This window comes from Orcinus orca, chromosome 6 (assembly GCF_937001465.1).
Source record: "Orcinus orca chromosome 6, mOrcOrc1.1, whole genome shotgun sequence".
Lineage (NCBI taxonomy): Eukaryota > Metazoa > Chordata > Mammalia > Artiodactyla > Delphinidae > Orcinus > Orcinus orca.
Genome location: NC_064564.1, coordinates 40,852,607 through 40,873,855, shown reverse-complemented (window position 1 = coordinate 40,873,855; position 21,249 = coordinate 40,852,607). Strand labels below are relative to the sequence as shown.

At 40.1% G+C, this 21,249-nt stretch overlaps 1 protein-coding gene across 3 annotated transcripts; it reads right to left on the bottom strand.

The window, feature by feature from the left end:
* Positions 1-369: 369 nt before the first annotated feature.
* SMU1 (SMU1 DNA replication regulator and spliceosomal factor) lies at positions 370-21,016 on the bottom strand. Of its 3 annotated transcripts, none has more exons than XM_004275079.3 (12): positions 20,864-21,016; positions 17,585-17,795; positions 15,851-16,003; positions 14,706-14,816; positions 11,520-11,648; positions 9,697-9,816; positions 8,142-8,258; positions 7,384-7,511; positions 6,470-6,596; positions 3,976-4,143; positions 2,191-2,343; positions 370-885 (listed from the first exon to the last, which is right to left on the bottom strand). In XM_004275079.3, exons 1-12 carry the CDS (start codon positions 20,887-20,889, stop codon positions 787-789), a joined length of 1,542 nt encoding a protein of 513 aa, XP_004275127.1. In that variant the 5' UTR covers positions 20,890-21,016; the 3' UTR covers positions 370-786. The 3 variants fall into 3 exon arrangements, with proteins under 3 accessions (XP_004275127.1, XP_033293658.1, XP_033293657.1); XM_033437766.2 differs by lacking the exon at positions 370-885 and adding an exon at positions 892-1,636; XM_033437767.2 differs by lacking the exon at positions 17,585-17,795 and having other exon boundaries at positions 20,864-20,971.
* Positions 21,017-21,249: the final 233 nt, after the last annotated feature.

Here is a 21,249-nt window from a genome sequence, read left to right as displayed (position 1 = left end):
CATCACACGTCAACAAAGGCATTCCATATACATCTTTGGTTGAAACAGAAAAGAGACACCCACATGCATTTCCAAATATGCCAAAACTGAATTCTCATATAATGTATCCTGCAACTAGTTCTATCCATTAAATGAAGACGATATTCCCTGGAAAAGTCACTGCTAAGAAAAATGAATGCCTGGGGGAGGGCAGTGAAATGAGAGATCCTATGTGACACCTGACTTTACATTCAGTCTGTCCTACCCAGGAACTGACTTCTGGCTGTACTTAAGATTCAGGAATAATAATGTAGTGTCCCACCCTCTTCATCTGATTCTAAGTAAATATGTTAACTAGATGAGCACTTATTTACATTTAAAAACAAAGCCTCCAGAAAGGTGTAAAGTTTATTAACATCTTTTAAACAAAAAGATGGGACAGTAAACAGCTACTGAATTTGGGATAGTTCCTTATTTACAAGTTTTACTGCAGGAGGCCCGTTTTAATCAGCATTTCACATAATCAAAGGAGAACAGTTTTTCCCTAGAAATATCAGTATTTCACTCTCCAGGTAAAAGACTATTGAAAACATTTAGTGACTGCCCCAGTTAGAAACGGATAAGCGAATACCTTGAAAATATATAAAAAAGAGTAACTGCTACTTAAACATGAATTTTCACAAAATTATTCTTGTGCCTAATTCAGACAATTTACTTAGAAAAGCTGGCCTAAAAAAAAAAACAACACATGAATATGTCTTCATTTTAAGTACATGCTCTCAAGCTAGTTTAAAAAGAAAAGTTGAATTAGGGTTTCCACAGTTTTAGGAGTCCATCTTCACTGTAAGTAGCAATCAGGTTCTGATGAGGGTGATGTGCGATACCAATCACATCCTTCTCATGAACCTGGAATAGGTAAAGCACAGGATTAGGGTATACAGGTCTCCAACAAATCACTCTGAAGAAGCTTCCAGAGCTGAGTGGGAGGGAAGAAGAGTGAAGCTCCTACTTCTCACCAAAGGAATCAAGCCCAAGGCAGCCTCAGAGAGTGCTAACCAAACACACAAACCAAAAACTCAAACGAGGCTATCACATGGCTGATGACATTTTCTGTACTTTTCTTCATAATGTATAAATAACACTTTGAGCCAAACCACTCCTGCACTACAGTGGGTCCTAGTCATCATCACCATTTTATAAATATTAAGCCAAGACAGTGGCTGAGACCAAACAATTCCTTCAGCTCAGTGAACTTATTAGTATTTTCCTCAACTAGAGGACACCTTCCACCTCATCTTGTTTTGTTCACATCTTGGATCTATACTGGAGGCTTCACAAGGCAGACGTGCCAACAGTTCACTCAAGAACAGTTTGAGATGAGGTTATTCTCTAACAGAGCTATGTGTATAATTTTTTATACATTCACCAGACCATTTCTTTTTCCTCGACTGCAGACGACTTCATTTTCCCTGCCCAACCACCCCTCTGCATTTGGGCTGTGGGCGGCATGTGACTAATTCTAATCAAAAAAGAATGACAAACAAAGTAATATAAACAAACCACTTCCAGATGTGGGTCTTTAAAACATCCAGTATACCCCTTCAACTATCTTTTCTCCTTCTAAGATCTCAGGGGCCACATATTCCAAATGGCACAGCTAAAAGACAGGAGGACGATGCAATTTAACATCACACTGTGACATAGTAAGAAACTTTCACTGTGTTAGACCACTGACATTTAAAGATTGTTTGTTACAGCAGCTAGCATTAATTATTCCTTGTTACTGATTGAGCCCTCTTACAACACAAAGCTGCTTAAAAAACATAATCTGATAGGATAATATACAAGTAACTTGCCTTTGAAAGGACACGGAGAGGACTAGCTATATCTGCCACTCTCCAGTCGCCCTGGATAAGGTCTAACCAATCTAGCTGGCTAGACAGGCGTGTTCCCTTCCTCCTTCTCTGCTTTATGTACACCCATCCTATCCACGTGAAGCTGAAGGCTCACTATAAAGGATGACTTTTCCTGATACAGGAGTTAATTCCATACAATTACTTATGGGCCTTTTTTTTATTTAGTGATAACATTTTTACATTTTTTTATACCAAGGTTCACACAGATAGCAGTCTGGAAAAGGTTTACTTCAGAGTTCAGAGAGACATAAGCATTAACAATTTCTGTAGATGGCCGTAAGTCAGTAATACTTACTGTCAAAGTTCTCTCCAGTTTGCCAGTGACTGTGCTGAAACAGTAGAGCACAAAGTCCTCCCCTACACAGTAGATCCATTCACCACGGGGAGAGAGGGCACAGCAAACAAAGTCACCACCTTCTCTCTTACCAGAGCTGAAGCTTCTGACAATCTAAATCATTAACACAGCCCAAGGTAAAAATAAAACACCTGGATTAGCAACAGTTCTACTGCAGCAGTTTAAACTGACATCTTTATGTTATTTTGTACTTTGGTTTACTGTCATTTATAATTAGGTTACCAGTTCCATTCACCATGTCCTGAAATATTCAAAGGATAAGCTATCCTAAGTCAGTGGCAGACAGACATTTACAATTCACTTGTCCCAAGTCACCAATCCTACTCTTTAGTCTACTGAGCCATTTTACCCAGAAGCAAATTCGTTAGCATACACAGTTTCCTAAATCAACATACTACTGGTTCTCAGTGCTCTGTGGACCCATGCTCCCCAGTTTCCTCTTTCTAACAGAATGAGATGCCCTCTCCATTCATGATGGAACTGTCTCCAAGACCTTGCTTGCTCTATTTTACATACCATTAAGATCACCATAAATCAATGGAGAGAAACCAATCTCAAAAGGTTAAAAGGCTACATATTGTATGATTCCATTTAATTACTATTCTCAAAATGAAAAACTGTAATAATGGAAAACAGATTAGTGGCCGCCAGGGGCTAGAGCTGTGGGGGAAGGGTTTAACTATAAAAGTGTAGCACAAGGGAGTTTCTTTGGGAGTGATGAAACAGTTCTGTATCTTAATCGTGGTGGTTACATAAATCAACACGAGATGAAATTTCACAGAACTATTCATGTCCCACCTCAAAATGAATGCATGTAAAGACGTAAAATCTAAATAAGGTTTGTATGTGAGCTAACAGTGTTGTACCGATGTCAATTTCCTGGTTTTGACAACTGTACAATGTTTATGTAAGATGTTATCATTGGGGGATGCAGGTCAAGGGTGTACAAGAATTTTATTTAAGTTTTTAAAAAGCCAAGCAGAAAACTAGGAAGTGGGCAACTATGGCTATTATGCAGTGTCCCAACAGGTACTGCAGACCAGCCATCTCAACCATAGGTTTGTCACTACCAATTTATCATTTATAGGGACTCAAGCAATGGAGAGAGAGTTCCATACACCAGCCCCTGCGTCTTCTCCATGCTCAGCAGGATCCCCAAGTGCCCAGCCCAACATTTCAGTAGCATCACAACACATTCCCAGGGCTTGAGACCTCAACCTTGATACTCCTAATGTCCCTGGTGCTATAAAAGTGAGGTTCCTTGGGAACCAGCAGGTGTTCTGATTATAAATACACATCATAAAGACACTGTTGCCCTTCTCCTATTCGAGTTCCACCTTAGATCACATAGTAGCTAGCAGATGTCCCAAGCTGGTAATCCATACACTGTATCTCCCTCACTCACACAGGGATTGTTATATCAAAATCTTCAGTGAGGTTCTGCAGGAGGCTTAAAGACAGATCAGGGTCTCATTTATCCAAAGGATGCAAAAGAAAGAGAACAGTATACAAACATCCTGGGGAAAGTAGATTAACTACTGAGGTGCCAAAAAGATGTTTTGTAGACATAGAATTTAAAATATTAAATATGTGTCTGAAAAATATAGTGTATATGGTTTTCCAAGTGGTGAACCCATATTTGGTTACTGAAAGTGCCAGGACCAAGACACGCTGATTTGGGAACAGCCCACAGGGCTTGAGCAAAGGCACTTTCTGAGCACTCACCTGTCCCTGCATGTTCATGATGACCACTGTGTTTGATCTGTTGCAAACCACAAAGTGCTCTGGGTTTTTAGGAAGCAGTATCACACTGTTGACAGTGATGTCTGTCCCTGCAGTGCTGCCCAAGGATTTAAAGGTATTTGAACATTCTGTGGTCTTCATGTTCCAGATCTACAACACAAAAATATAAGGCATAAACATTTGGGGGGCGGAGGAGGAAGGTTAACAATTTCTAATGTTTTGCAGTTGAAAATTATATTACTAAAAAAGAAAAAAATTGACTCAGAAAAAAAAGCTTCTTACAGTCCAAATACCTAGCACTGCCATATACATAAGAGCTCCCCATTTGCTGATTAACTGGTATAAACAAAATAAAAATCAGAAAGTGAAATAATAAAACCCTTTTAAAACTTATGATCTTTTCCTACAAAATTTTCCTTGGCTGACAAGCTACCTATCTTTAATATCAGCTATGTGTCAACACTGCTACTGTCATAAACAACCAGAAAGCTACCCTTCTCTGGACACCAAAATGAAATGAGGGTTTTTTAGATTTACATGCTCAGGACCCTGAGATTCAGACTTGGTAGGTCTGGAGTGGGATGTAGGTTTGTGCAATTTTTTTAATCTTTTTTTGTTTTTAATTAATTAATTATGTGGCTGCGTTGGGTCTTCGTTGCTGTGCGCGGGCTTTCTCTAGTTGTGAGCAGGGGCTGCTCTTCATCGCGGTGTGATTGCAGTGGCTTATTGCAGTGGCTTCTCTTGTTGCAGAGCACGGGCTCTAGGCATGCAGGCTTCAGTAGCTGCAGCAGGCGGACCCTAGTGCACACGGGCTTCAGTAGTTGTGGTGTGACAGTTCAGTAGTTGTGGCTCGTGGACTCTAGAGCGAGGATGTGGGATCTTCCCGGACCAAGGATCGAACCCATGTCTCCTGCATCGTCAGGTGGATTCTTAACCACTGCACCACCAGGGAAGTCCCTGTGCATTTTTTAAAAGCTCCACAAGTGATTCTCAGCTTGTACTGAGAACCACTGCCGAAGTCACAATGTTAACAGACACACATGAGGATCCATGAAGCGGAAGCTACTCTTGGCCACTTGTGTGACCTCTCCCAGTCCAACATTTCTTCTGCTAATAGTTCTCCACCCTAATGCTTTTCACCTGGCCCTTCTGAGCTACTATGAACTGAAGTGGTTAAATCAGACATCACAGTTATTAAAATCTGAAATGTGCTTAGAGAAGGGATGGACCAACTATTGCCTGGCATCGTCTGGACAGCACTCACTTCATGAGGTATAAAAACTTCAAAGGCATGGACTATGTTGTGTTTCTTCTGTGCCTTCAAAGGAACCCAGCACAAAACAGATGTTGAATGAATACCTATAGAGAGGAGGAAATAGTTGCCCCACTAGTTGTCCCAGTATTTATTTTCTTAATAAATACTGTATCATCTACCCCAATCTCCTCTCCAAAGCCCAGCAGCCTAGAAAAGAAATGAACATTTCAGGGATCAAGAGTTCTAAGACTTCTAGAGTTTTCTGTCGAAAAGGTCAGTGAGATGCTTTACCCCACTTATTGCAGAACTAAACGAAAAGACCACAAAACAAAGAGACCTACACAAGCCACCTCCCAATGGTATTTTTACAAGTTGTGAGGCCCATATATTGATACATAGCACAAAGAGGGCAAACCGCATGACTAAAGCACTAAGAGCTCTGTGTATTTCGCCACCTATCCTGAGGAAGAGTACATCTCCTACCTTCAGGTTTCTGGTTCAATTCCCAAGCCAGAAGAAGCCACTGCAGAAGGTGGTCTGACTGTTAGGGATTTGTGTTAGAATGTTTAGGTCTTCTGCCACGTAACACTCACTTACATAAGGCAATTTATAAGCAGATCTAGAATGTAAATGGAGTGTCTCAAAGATATCTAGCGATTTTCTATTTGGATTTCCCATCTTTTATAGGAAATGAGGCCCTCTGTTGAAATAACTAAATCTCTTAAGGTACCGAAGAGCCACTACTTTCAGATGAGAGCTGAAGGCAATAAATAAGTATCTGAGAGGACTTGGTTCTACTCTATGCCCCTCCTGCTCCTCTTTAAATGCTATTAGAAAGGCCCCAATGTGGAGGCTCGGGGTGGGATGAGGCTGGCCTATTTATTTAGCCACTGAGCTCTTCGTGAACTTGTTGCGGTGGACCGTACCTATGGCAAGATAGAATTTCACCACTGTAAATGGGGGTGGACTTAAGTTTAGAACTCCACACCTTTCCTCTTTTCCTACACATGATAGTGTCTGTAGGTTTGAGATTTGAGGTCCCTAGGCCAATAAGAATTACCACAGAATATTACTACTGTCACAGACTCACCTCAATTATGGCTAAAATACTTAGTAAAGAGGTTTAACCACCACAATTATCACCATTATCACCATTGAAAACTCCTCAAAGGGCAAAAGTGGAACAGACACCCCAAAACAAACCAGTAGCAAATACTTAACCTTCACAGTGCCATCAGAGGATGCACTAATAATATAATGCCCATCCTGTGTAAATGTTGCTTCATTAACGAAGGAGGAATGGCCACGAAATTCCTTCAGGGTTTTTCCAGATTTTAAACCATGAATTCTATCACAAATAAAAGCAAATGAAAAGAACAATTAATATTCTATATATTATGGTTGGGACCAACTGTTGAAAGGATTTTAGATGAATTATAGAAGCTCATGTTAAAATATTAAATGAAGAATGAGGGCTATGCAATTATGTATGCAGTATTATTTTCATTATGTCAAACAATCAAACAAAACCACAACAAAAGCTTTGCACAGAGACTGGAAGAAAATATGCCAATAATACCACAAGCTTCTGTTCAGCAACGAATTTCTAGGTCTCTGCCGGGTCCCAGGAATCTGTATTTGTCACATGTCCTCTAAGGTGACTCTGAGGCAGGTGGGTCCATAGACCACACTTTGAGAAATATGAAGTACTGCTATAATCCCTTTCTAATCTCTCTTCTAGGTAAAGACCCAAATGGACAACACAATAGCACTGTGTCAGCTGTACTTTGGGGAAATAAGGTCTCACATACCCTCACTCTCCATATAAAAGCATCCTGGTGAAAACATAAGGAATCACTAGTACCTCCCTGTAAGGCTTCACCATATTAAACCCAAGTGAGGGCAGTTTGGGGACTCTTTTTTTTTTTTTTTTTTGCAGTACGCGGGCCTCTCACTGTTGTGGCCTCAAGCACAGGCTCCGGACACGCAGGCTCAGAGGCCATGGCTCACGGGCCCAGCCGCTCTGTGGCATATGGGATCTTCCCGGACCAGGGCACGAACCCGTGTCCCCTGCATCGGCAGGCGGACTCTCAACCACTGAGCCACCAGGGAAGCCCCTGGGGATTCTTACTTACCTAATTGTCTGGTCAAATGAGGCACTAAGGATCTGACTGCTATCCTTAGAAAAGCTTAGACAGGTGACACCTTTACTGTGTGCTCTTTCAAATCTCCTTAAACACTGTCCACTCTGAATCTTCCATACCTTTATTAAAAAAAAAAGAATAGTGAAAACCTGTAAATACTGTCCCACTCTACTCTGCAGAGCCAAACAAGATGCAGTACTCACTGATATGCTAAAAACAGCATTAAAAATGCATGCTAATAGCTGAATATGATATGTCTGGTTCACACAGTACAATGATAACTTGAATCCTTTGAAACTTAAGCCTCTTTCCTTTTAAATTATTAAAACAAAAATTCAGACTCTAAGTTCCCTTAGCAGAGACCATTTCTGTATTTTATCTAGCCCAGGGGATTTTAACAGCAATTAAATACAAGCCACAGCTAATCAACTGCTAATCACCTGCAGACCACCCCATCCCCTAAGCACAACACACCATAAGGTGAGCCACAGTGGCACAGCAGAAAGGGCACAAGCAGATCTGGACTGAAGTCCCAGATCTGTCACTTACCAACTGTGTGACCTTAAATTATTGGACCTCCCTAGGCAGAGTTATTATTAGGATTAAACAAGAAAAACTAAAGTCACTGGCATAAAGCTGATGCTCCATAAAGAGTAGCTGTTATTAAGCAAAAAACCTATGTAGGACACTAACTCATTACAGAACTCTCAAAATGTCTACATACAAGAGTTCATGCCACTAATTCACACCTTGATTTTTCCATCTTGGGCACCAGTTGCTAACATTTCTGTATCTCTGCTGAAGCACATGCAGAGGACAGCATCATCCATCATCATGAAGTTATCCTGGGCCTGGTACTTAAGATCCTAAAGGAAACAATGATAAGCAGTTATCAAAATAACACAAAAACACCAGTTACCCCAGGTCTCTGCAAACTCACTAAAAGCAGGATAATTGGACTATGCCAACTCTAAATCTGCAAAGCAAATAGTGTCATGCACACTATTCTGATGAACAACTGATAATACTGGGAATAACATTTTTACACAATTCAAGTAACTATTATAAAAAATGCAAACATATTAGCCTACATCTTTTGCTTATGATCCTTTCTAAGCAAAATTTCCCTACAGTATATATTGTACATCTTTAATAAATCTGAATTTATTTGTTTTTAGGGTATGACATGAGAAATTAATGTTTTGTCCATACTGTCAGCTACCTTTCGTAAAACCATGTATTGATTAATCCATTTATTTGTTATTTTTCTTTTATCATCTATTACTGTTCATATTGAACTACATATATATATATATTTTTACATCTTTATTGGAGTATAATTGCTTTACAATGGTGGGTTAGTTTCTGCTGAAATATATTTTTTCTAAAGTATAGAAAGACACTGCTTCATGGTTAAAAAAAAAAGGTAAATTATAAAGAAATATACAATGTAGAAAGTGAAAGTCACTCATAAATCCACTAAGCATGGAGTGGAATTTAGTACTCTATGATCAAGATTACATTTTAAATCAGGGGTTGTCAACAAGTAGCTATTTGGGAAAAAGTTAAGTTGGATCTACACCAATTTTAGCACCCTAAACAAATGCCAGATGGATCAAAAATTAAACATAAAAAGAAACATAATGAAGGAAGTCCAAAGGTACAAACTTCCAGCTGTAAAATAAGTGCCATGGGGATGTAATGTACAGCATGGTGACTACAGTTAGTAATACTGTATGTATATTTGAAAGTTGCTAAGAGTAGATCTTAAAAGTTCTCATCACAAGAAAAAAAAAAGCTTCTAACTATGTGTGATGATGGATGTAACTAGACTTACTGTGGTGATCATTTTGCAATATACACAAATATTGAATCAGAAGCAATCCAAAAGAGAAATGGGCAAAGGACATGAAAAGACTTCACAGAATAGGAAATACTGGTGGCTTTTCACATATAAAAAGATATTCCACTTCATTCAGAATGAAACACAGTTAGTCCTACAATAAGGTTAGAGTGGAAACAATAAGCAACTGCTTACATATACACATAGAATATTCCAGAAAAGTTACATAAGAAACTGGTAACTCTGAGTGGACCAAGGAAGGAAGGGAACTGACTGGCTGAGGGACAAGGTGGGGAACAAGACTCTTTACTGAATAACAGTTCTATTTTATAAAATGTTTTATCAGATGTACATATTACCCATTCAAAAAGTAAATTTAAATTGCAAAACTAAAAGATAATTTAAAAACAGTAACAGATAATTCTCCCACTAGAAAAATTAATGTATTTAAAATACTTTACCTTCCTGATTTTTCCAGTCGTAAAATTCCATACTTCAATGAATCCATCAACAGACCCAGTAACCAGATACTGACCATCTGGAGAAAATCGAGCACACTCCACATGTGATTTCTGACCAAACTGTTTCAAATGAAACAATGAAACAGATGCATTTTTATGTAGTGGCCTTAAAACAATTCCCATTTTAAACTTTTGAGAGCTCTGTCCTAGCATAAAGCCATAGCTAGCCTGTATCATGGAGTTTGGGAGGGGTGTTTCTGTACCCAGACACCAAGAGATGCTAGATATATTTTCTCCAAACAGTTTAGCGTCTAGGCTCTCCACTGAAACTAGTTTTTGTTCTTGTTTTTGTTGTTTCTTTTTTTTAAATGAAGTTGGTATTTCCAAAGAAAAGCAAAAAAACTATTTTAGCAAGGGACTTAGAACAAATAATCCTGTTAACTCAAGCAATAAAGTTTTACCAGAATCAGCCACTGTTGGCATGACTTTCACACTCAACTAAATATGGCATATGTTCCTATTTTTTTTTCATCTGGGGGAAAAAATTCTTTTTTCAAAATAAATGGCTATTTTCCTCCACTATTTTTTAAACAAATTTTCTATCACTGCTTCTTTTCATGACCTTCATTTAATCAAGTGATAATGTATGGCTGACTAACTCTAGGAGAACTGATTAGAGCTGACAGATTGTTTGCCTGGGAAATGTATCCTGAGCATTTACCAGCAAAGATGCTTCCATTAACAGATAAAAACTACAGAACGTTAGACAGATGGGAACAGAGAAAAGCTCTATTATGAGTTTCATTTTAAATGCCAAAAAAGGAAGTGTTTATAACAGAAAATCTTGGTCCAGCAGCATAATTATAATGGATTTCTATTTGTCGCAAGGTTTTAACCAGGGTAAATAAAAGTGCTGCCCCAAAATATCTTTACGTGCAAATCAAAACATATAATCCAGAAAAGACAAATTCAAATCACTAAGCCAAAGTCAAAGATTTGAGGAATATGAATTATTTTTAAATCTATAAATTCAATCAGAGCACAAACCCAGAAAGAAACTAATAAAAAGGAGATGCTAGGGCTTCCCTGGTGGCGCAGTGGTTGAGAGTCTGCCTGCCAATGCAGGGGACACAGGTTCATGCCCCGGTCCAGGAAGATCTCACATGCCGCGGAGCGGCTGGGCCCGTGAGACATGGCCACTTAGCCTGCGTGTCCGGAGCCTGTGCTCCGCAACGGGAGAGGCCACAACAGTGAGAGGCCTGCATACCGCAAAAAAAAAAAAAAGGAGATGCTAAAGTAGCAAATATGGTTGTAATTCTGAGGACTGCAACAATTATTTCATTATGCTTTTTCTTAGAAAAGTCAAAAAACAAAACAAAAAACACCAAGAACCAGCCATCAAGGTGATAAAATTATTTTCCTCAAACACCACTCAAGCCCACTTTACAATCCATGCCTGGTACTTTGCCTAACATGTAGCAAGCAAAAACACAAATGAACAGGACAAATTTCATGGTTCTTAGTCCCAGGCTTAACCAAAGAGCTAAGCAGTCTTCCAAATGCAGGATTCCTTGGAGGAAGTCCAAGGGCAGATGATGGGCCAGATGTCCAATGTATGTCCACTCGGTAATACAGTTGAGGTGTGCCACTGCCTGGCTGCAGGGAGACCTCAGTGATCACCGGCAGCAACCATGAACGTTGTTAGAGCTGGAGAATGAGTTCTGCTCCCCAACCCAAGCTCCTGGCACAGGGCCTGGCTAAGCAAGCATACACTGAGTCCCCAACAAATGATTACCGACTGGCTGCGTGTCCAAGGATCCTACCTTAATATGCCTGCTCAGCTGCGTAGGAAACTTTTCTTCTTCCACATCTTTGACAGCTGCTTTGCCTCGGAACAAATCTATGGTCATACCAGGAGGAAGCAATCCCTGGTGCTGCTGCCACTTCAGTGCCTATGAGAAAAGAAATCCACTTGGGTGCTTTTAAGATCTGGTCCTGATTGTTCAGACAAAGCCTGAAACTGTGAGCCATCCAGACCCAACCATCTTTGGCCATCCAAACACAACATAAGCTCGGCTATTCTGTGTCCTAGGAACACAGGCTGATCTCAGGGTAGAAGGGGACTCTGAGAGCCAACAGGGCCATGTTTTTACACCTATTTTCTTATAGGTGTCTCTTATTATAAATAAAATTTGAAAAACAGAAATCTCCCATAGTTCCAACATCCAAACACAGCTACTGTTAGCATTTCATGTTACCTTGTAGTATTTTTCCCCTGACATACATGTTTAATTTATATAGCTGTAATTATACCATATGTAAAATTTTATATTGTTTTCACCTATCATTAGATCATGCTATGACATGACTAACATTTCAATGGCTGTACAATATATCCTATGTAGTGGATGTTTCACAGTTTATTTAATATATTAATGGACATTTATACTGCTTCTAATTTTTGCACTCATCTAAATAATGCTGCAGTGAACACCTTTGGACATAAGGCTTTTTCTATTATGAGCATATTCCCCACTTGCAATAGGTTCCTAGAAGAGGACTTACTGAATCAAGAAAAGAACACAAATGGTTAAGGCTCTTTATATACACTGCCAAAGTGTTTTCCCCAAAAGACACAACTTCAATAGCATTCACGACTGCATTATTGGGAGTAGAAAAACCATGGACTTTGAAGACAAATGGTCCTAGTTTGTCAATTATGCTATTCTGACTCCCAATTTCACCAACTAAATTCAGGGGAAAAGCCTAATTCCTAGAGCTGATGAAAGGATAAAATAAAATAATATATGTAAAGTCTGTAACACAGGGACATGATCAATGTTGATTCCTTTTTCCCTTTACTATATCAAGAAAACAATAATTTTGGATGTCATTTAAAAACTCTAATGAGTGGAAAGTTACGCCCTACTTTAGTCAATTCTCTGATTAGAGTTTGAGCTTTTCTGCATGTTTATTAACTACATATATTTCTTCTGTTAGCTGTTTATTCATGTTCTTTGCTCACTCATCTATTGTGGTCTTACTATTTTTCTTATCAATTTGTGAGCTTTTAATGTGATCAAGACATTGTATTTGTTGTTTATGTTCGCCAAAAAGAATTTTTTTCCCAATCTACCCATTTTTTTAATTATAGCTTTAAAGCTTTCTTTTTATCTTAAGTTAAACTCTCAAGTAATGAAATTTGTTGACCTTTACCTTGGTGTTTACTCCCTACTCACAGGAAATCCTTCTCTATCAAGAGGTTTGATACATTATATCACCACCTAAGTTTTTCTATATTCTTAAAATACATAACTTTCACTCTATCTGAAATTATGCTTATAAAATATGAGAGAAGGCTCTAATCTGACATTTCTCCCCCATTCTAAAGTAGGTGCCCCAACACCATACACTTAATAATTCCTCCCTGTTCCTAGGTTCTGTGACATTCCCATTAACATCTATTGAATTCTTATAAATAACAGGATCAATTTCTTGCACTGCTGTTGCACTGGATGCCAAGTACCAAAATGATTCAAACTATAAACCTGTTAAAAGCTTCACTACTTCTAGGGCTAGTGTGCTTTCAACATTCTTCCTTTCCAAAATTTCTTTGATGAATATACTTCCAAGTTTATTTTTTCAAGTGAACACTAGAATTCTTCTGTGAAACAGTTCTAATCCTATTGTGATCTTTATTATAAACTGCCTTAAATCTAAGAAGAACTGGCATCAACATCAGTCTTATCCAGGAAAATCAATGTTTCACCATCTACTCAAATCTTCTTTCATTTCTCTTGAAAGCTTTGAAAGGCTTTTGCTTTTTTAAAAAGTGGAAATAAATCATGTATTACCCACAAAAGTTAATGCTAGAATTCTTATATTGTATGCTGTTGCTATAAACAAAAGCTCTTTTTTTCACTGAATATTCGAACTGGCCAGTGCTGATATGTAGAAATGTAATCAACTTTTGTATATTTTATATCTCACAACTTTACCAAACTTTTAAATTAATTCTATGATTATAGTTTAAATATTTAATGTTTATAAATACTATTAATTTTGTTTATTTCTTTCCAAAATTCATATGTTGCTTATTTTTCATATTTTACTTTAATGACTGGAGAACTTGACCTGTCTCCAATCAACAGGTACTCTCTACAGGCTCTTTACCCTTAGTCTACAGCAGCTTCAAATCACTCCCAACTTTAAAAGGAAAAAACAAAAACGAAAACCCCTCTCTACATCACCCCTATCTCCTTCCTTTAACAACCAAGAAAGGAACAACTTGAGAGATGAAAAGGGAAGCCAAGAAGAAAAGGGTTAGAAAAACCAAGAGTGGAGTTTCATGAAGACAAGTGGTTATCATGGTTGAGAGCAACCAAGAGCATGGGGAAGATGAGGTCAGAAAGGAGTCTGTACTCTAGGTCGCATTAAAATTGGAACGACAATGCTAGTAATACTACTACTAAAAATAAAAAAAAAAAAAAGAAAAGAAAAGAAAAAGAAAAAAGAAACACCGCCAGCAGCTACCAGTTACTGTGTGTTTACAAGGTGCCAGGCAAAATATAATTGTTTTAAGTACATTTTATCTCATTTAATCCTTACTACAACACCAAGATGAGTAACTGGGATCAAAAAAGTTAGGTAATATGCCCAACACCGCATAGCTGGTGAGAGAGCTCAGATTCTAACTATGGTAAACATTTGTTCCAATTTGTTTCAGACAGTGTTCTGGCACGATGATCAACAATGCCCTCAAGATTGGATGATAAATTCTATTGTTACCCTAATTCTGTCTCTAGAGTGTATGCCCTTAACCACTAATCTATACTGCCACTCCCAGGAAAGATGAATGTGGCATGGCACAGCTGTTGGTACAAGCAGCTCTACAGGTATTTCCCAGTTCTTAGGATGTCTGATTTCTTTAGCTCATACATAGACTTTATATGGTACAGGAAACACTACCAGGAGTTCAGAGTCATTTCAGTTCCACAGACTGTAACTACCTGACCCAGCAATGCCATGAGACGAGATGGAGGCACCACGCTGACTTCCCCAGCTAAGGCCTGGGCAATCGCTGCTCTTCTCTTCTCTTTGCTACTTCCATCGGGGTATGCCTGAAAAAGGAGCGGCAGTAGCATCATTTCCAAGAAATGGCAAAAGACATAAATGTGCTTATTTTTAAAAAAGTAACAGTAATCAAGCAGAAACATTCAAAAAGGAAAACATAAAAAGTTAAACAGAAGATTAATCAAACCATTTAGTTTTTAAAAACAACTTCTCAATTCTACCCACTTGCATTTCAAAAGTATGAGCTGAGAGAGAACTGAGGTCAGCCAATCCACACCATTATTTCTGAAAAGAGCCTAAGTAAACTATGTCAAAGCCAGAGTTGTTTTTCCAATTTTTGAAAAATCTGCAGAGCCAAGGATTCTTTTATATTCTTTAATAATTTTGTTCAGTCAAATGACTCCCAGCCCAGAAGTTCTTCACCACCTCTAACTTAAATCCTGTCCTGGCAATCCAAACTCCTTCCTTTATCCTCACGGTTTCTGTGAGTTTACTCTAACAACTTCCCATTATCCAGTGCCTATTAAATTCTTCTTCCTCCTATTTAGACAAGCTTCTAGTAAAAGGCTGGGTGAAAAAGAATGAAACTATATATATATAGTTTTGGAAGAATAAAAGAATAACAATCATCATGCTCCAGTAAGCATAATCAGCTGAGAAGCAAAAGCACAAGCTTTTAAGAACTAAAAGAACCAGGACTTCCCTGGTGGTCCAGTGGTTAAGACTCTGCACTTCCAAAGGGACACAAATGCACAGTGAACATACCAGCAGTAGAGCAGCACTTCTGGGCCAGTTAAGTACGTGGGCTAATGTGGAAATGATACCAGAATGAACTGTCTACTTTTTTACTAATCAACACACAATCCTATATGATGAGGTGTGGGGGGGAGGGAAGGTCCTCAAATACTAAATTAGATTATTCTCTTTAACATATGCAAATTTCAACCAATGTAAATAAACAAAAAAGTATCATTTTCAAAAATTAAATCAAAAATACGAAAAGTATCCAATAAAATGTTTTAAAAAGATCACATTATTGCTCAAAGTTAACAACAGTTTCTTTTCATTACCACCGTCATACCTCTCGAGGATCGAAATAAGACCTGGCCAAGAGGTTTTCCAGATGAATATACCGTTCTGGCTGTGTTTGTTTTAACATAATCATGGGATCAGTCTGTCTCAGAAGAGATCTGGCAGCACCCAATTCACGGAGCTCTATTAATTCCAAAACAACCTGTATAATTGAAAGAAAATGGCTGTCAATGCATTCGCTTATTAATTTTTCTTTTTCAGTACTATTTCTGACATAGAAATGGCCTATCAAAATGATCTCCAAATCACAAATCAGGAAATGCCCCTTCTCCTTTTCACAAGCAATTTCAGGCAGACAACTACAGTAATTATAAAGTAATAACTTCAGTCCTTCATTTTTATCTACCAATCTCCTCTCCTCTACCAATCTCCTCTCCTCTTAGGTCTCTTACTCAGAATGTAGATGCTAGAGAAAACTAAAGATGGAAATATCTCTATAGGCTCCAGAGAAACCTTTCTCCAATTACCAAAATTTTCTTTAGGGAATTAACTAAACTCACGTGGACTGTAAAGAAACAAACCCATTTCCCTATTTTTACTTCAAACCACACGACATTCTTATTTCCAGAAAATCCACTCTGTTCTGTTATATAATAAGTAATTTTACGATCTATGTCCTGGTTTCCTGGCACACATCTTCTAAAAACCTTGGCATTTCCCCAGTGATAGAAATATCTTTGTTATTCATAAGCCCTCTGCATCACACCTGAGTTAGTGCTAAGGAGATGGCTCAGGACAAGGGCTGGCTATCAAAAGGACCAACCATATGATTAGAGGATTGATGCTCTGAGCCAGCCCAACCCTGCAGAGGGTCAAGGAACTAGAATTTGAATGAAAAATCTCAATGGAGCTTCCTGGTTGGTGAATACTTTAATGTGCCAGGTAAGAGACAAACCCTAACTCCCTGGGGGGAAGGCACTGGAAATTCTGGTTCAGTACCCTCCCAAACTTCACCCTATATGTCTCTTCATTCAGCTGGTACTGATCTTTCCCCTTGATAATAAAACTGCAATCATCCGTATGTCACTTTCCTGAGGTCTGTGTCATTCTAGTGAATTATCAACTCTGAGGGGGTCATGGGGACCCTCAAATTTGTAGCCAGTTGGTCAGAAGTATAGATGGCCCAAAACCCCAAAGTGTGGCTGGTGTGTGAAGTAAAGACAGTCTTGTAGAGGACCGAGCCCTTAACTAGTGGGGTCTGCACTAACTCTGGGTGGTTAGTGTCAGAACTAAATTGCAGCACACTATTTGGTGTCAGAACAGTTGGTGTTAGAATAGATCATTCAATGGTCACTTAAGAAAGAATTTCAATTTGGGAAAATCTTGGCTTTTCCAAGAAGAGAAATAAAAATACAGAGTAGTTGGGCTTCCCTGGTGGCGCAGTGGTTGAGAGTCCACCTGCTGATGCAGGGGACACGGGTTCGTGCCCCAGTCCGGGAAGATCCCACATGCCGCGGAGCGGCTGGGCCCATGAGCCATGGCCGCTGAGCCTGCGCATCCGGAGCCTGTGCTCCGCAACGGGAGAGGCCACAACAGTGAGAGGCCCGTGTACCGCAAAAAAAAAAAAAAAAAAAAAAAAATAGAGTAGCACTCAAGCTTTGACAGTGTAAATTTTAGGGCTGTTAAAGCCCCATAATGCTTGAAGAAATGTTCATGGATGCTTTCCAGTCAGGGGGCCCACAATAAACCAACATACAGGGATCAGCATCACCCCCACTCTTACCTGTTCATAGAGGTCAATGAGGGTTTTGTCTGGCAATTTCAGAGACTGTATAGCCTGTAAAACAGTGTCCCAATGGCCACTATTAATGTCAGCCACAAAACTCTCAATGCTGTCCACAGTATTCAGAGACACAGTAGTCTCTTCCTGCAAGGTGGCTAATGCCCGATGTAAACTGTTCTCCTTTAGGTACTGCATGATAAGACGGATCACACTGAAAGAAGAAAGCAAGTCATTCAGCTCATGGATCCTCACTCACCAAAGAGTTCACAAAATAAATCCCACCCCAGTTTATTTTTCTACACAACCATCCTCCTTTCACTACCTACTTTCCGTTTCTTTATCGTGTGAGTAAAACTTTCCCAAAAAATCACAGAACCTAAGCTACAAGATATCATCCAGTCCTACTTCCAACTCAGAAATAGGAGAACTGGGGTTCAGCGAAGGGAAATAATTTGCCCAATGTCTCACAGTCAGCTAGAAAGCAAGTTAGTACCAAGAAGACTCTCTTACTTCCAAGGTCAGAGATCTTTTTATTATGCCAAGTTTCTTATTAATTCATATGATTACACTGTTGCACACTATAGTAAAATACTTTAAACCAAGTCTAGTCACTGACACAAAATAAATGATTGGATGATTTGGTCCATTTTTCAAATGACAACAAAAAATATGAATTGAGACCTTCTTAAAAGGGATTTGTTGAACACAAATAAGTAGAGCTATACTGTATGTAAAAGCAAAACAAAGCTATGTGTCCTCACTTGCAAAAATAACACCTACCCACTGCCTTTATTACCAAATGTTCAAGACAAGTGAAATAAAAACATGTGGATTCAGTTTCCCAAGGAAAAGAGGACCCAGACAATCTCCAAATACTCAGAGAACAAGCAACGGTTTTCAGCATGTGACACGTCATTTCGAGTTAAATATATATAATTAAAGCTTCTTTTTTTGTTGTTGTTGTTTTGTTTTGTTTGAGGTACGCGGGCCTCTCACTGTTGTGGCCTCTCCCGTTGCGGAGCACAGGCTCCAGACGCGCAGGCTCAGCGGCCATGGCTCAGGGGCCCAGCCGCTCCGCGGCATGTGGGATCCTCCTGGACCGGGGCACGAACCCGTGTCCCCTGCACCGGCAGGTGGACTCTCAACCACTGCGCCACCAGAGAAGCCCGATATAATTAAAGCTTCTTGATCTTCAGCTTAGTGTTAAGGAGTCTAGTGAAGAATGTTGTTCATATAGACAGTAAAAGTTCACTTTACAGGCTATACTACACTGTTCTTCTCTTGCCTTAAAAGTAAATATGTGGCACACAAGATATTTCTACTGGACAGCACTAGTATCAGGGGTCACACTGTCCTGGTTGGAAGGGATTTCAGACTGGAATTTAGTCAATTCTCTTTCCCAGGAGAGAAATAATAAAAAATAATAACCAATGTTTTCTATGTGTTCACTATATATCAGGTACTGTTCTAGGCATTTTGGATTCATTTACTCCTCAAAACAACCCTATGAGGATGGCATTACTCTTACATCCATTTTACAGATGAGAATTTGACCAGGTAACAGAGATAAGTGGAAAAATGAAGATTCAAACTGGCAGCGTGGCAGGTGAACATACACCCTGGACAGGAAAGCAAACACCCTCTTCTTAAAAAGGGCTCCCTTCCTGCAGAAGGGAACTGATTACTGCTACTCACAGTAGTCTTTTCTCTCATGGCCCCTTTAAGAGATACCTGCTGTTCCAGTATCACACTGTCTTCCATAGCACGCTTCCATTTACACTCCCCAAATGAAACACCACACTTCACGCTTGGAAAGAACTCATATTTGACATAGCCAAAATCAAATTCACGTCCTTCAAACACAGTGTAATACATAAAGAGCTAAAAGCTTTGGAGATAGGCTGGGATTTGAGTCAGAGTTCTGTCACTTACTGTGACTATGGACAAGTCAGTTAACATCTCTTTGCCTGTTTCCTCATCTGTTAAGAAAAATAACTACTCTGTAGGGGTTGGTCAAAGAGTTGACTACACTGCTTATAGTGTGACTAGCATGGAAAATACTTAGTAAAAAGCAGCAATTATTGATAATGAAAACATGCAGCTGGGAGAATGGTTAGCTCCCACTTTGATTCAGGCTCAAAGCATGGAATCCTTTCCAACTCCTGCCCTGACTTAGGTGTCTTCATCACCAGCACTCTCCATCACCCTTCTTTGCTTTACTTTTCTCCAAAACACTTACCACCATTTGCTAAGCCTATTTTACTTACTGCTTTTGCCTGCTGTTTGCCTTCCTCAATAACAATGTACTTTCTATAAGGCACGGATTTTTGTTTGCTTCGTTCACTACTATATTCCCAGGGTCTAATACAAGTACACAGCAGACTTCAATATTTGTTGAATGAATAAACCTCCCTTCTTCCTATGGCAGACCTTGAGGACAAGTCCTCTCTCCCTTACACTCAGGACACAAATGATACGTCTGCTGATTTAATTATTAAGTGTTGGCAAGAGCAAGGTAAAGGATGGAATCCTGGAAAAGTTCACTAAAGACCTTCAGTCACTCATTAGCCCCCCTCTCCCCCAAGTCTATCATTCTCCTGGCCCAATTTCCACATTCTGTCCCTCCTTTGGGCTACACAGAGCTCACAGACTAACCAAAATTCAGCGCCACGTGGAACTTCATAAAATAGCTAGTCGCTCATTCATTCCAAAGACAATCACTCATTCATTCCAAAGACAATCATTGAGCCTCGACGATGTGCTAGGAACTGGGACTGTAATGAAAAGGAGCCCCTAGACGCCTACACAGGCTAGTAGGGTGGACAAACGGTGACAATACTGGATTAAGTGCTGGGCAGAAAAAAGCAGAGGGCCCTGTAAGCACAGGGGAGGAAACAAACAACACTGCTCACTGGGGGCGGGAAGAGAAAGAAGGCCGCGAGTGCGGCCCCCTTGTGCAGATTAGACCGGAGTCCAGATTGGATGGCTAATTTGCTCAGTCACAGATACCCGGAGTCGGCGAGGGCTAGAACTCAGGTCTTCCAGGCATGTCTTACCCCCAACCCCGCGCCGCCTCCCACCGGGCTTTGGGCTTCCCGTCCGCTACTTTCTTGTGGGCCCGCCTCCGAGGTAGCCAGATCCAAGAAGCTTCTTTGAGGGAAAGGAAATGCCCCTCCACTCCCCAGCCTCTCGAACGCCTCCCCCGAGCAGCTCCTACGACCCCACCCTTCGCCTGCCGGCCCCCGCAACCTCGCGAGCATCCACCACCACGGGACTCACTCCGAGGACTCGATTTCGATCGACATAGCGCTATCTTCCCTGGCGCAGGGGCCACTCCACTCTCAGGCCCAGTAGCGGACCGCACCAGCGACACCTCCGGCGGCCCCCGTACGTCACTTCCGCTCGACGTCCGACGCCCGCTCTGGAGGCGGTCTGTACGGAAGAGGGGCGTGGAGTGCGTGAGGAGCGGGGTTTTGAGAGGCGGAGCTTCGAGGGGCCGTCAAAAGTCGGAACCTGGGCGCCTGCTGCAGAGAATTTTCCGTTCTCCTCCTTAGAGGAAAAGTTGCCTTTAAAGGACTAGTTTTTTTGTTTGTTTTTTCTGCGGTGCGCGGGCTTCTCACTGTTGTGGCCTTTCTGTTGCGGAGCACAGGCTCCGGACGCGCAGG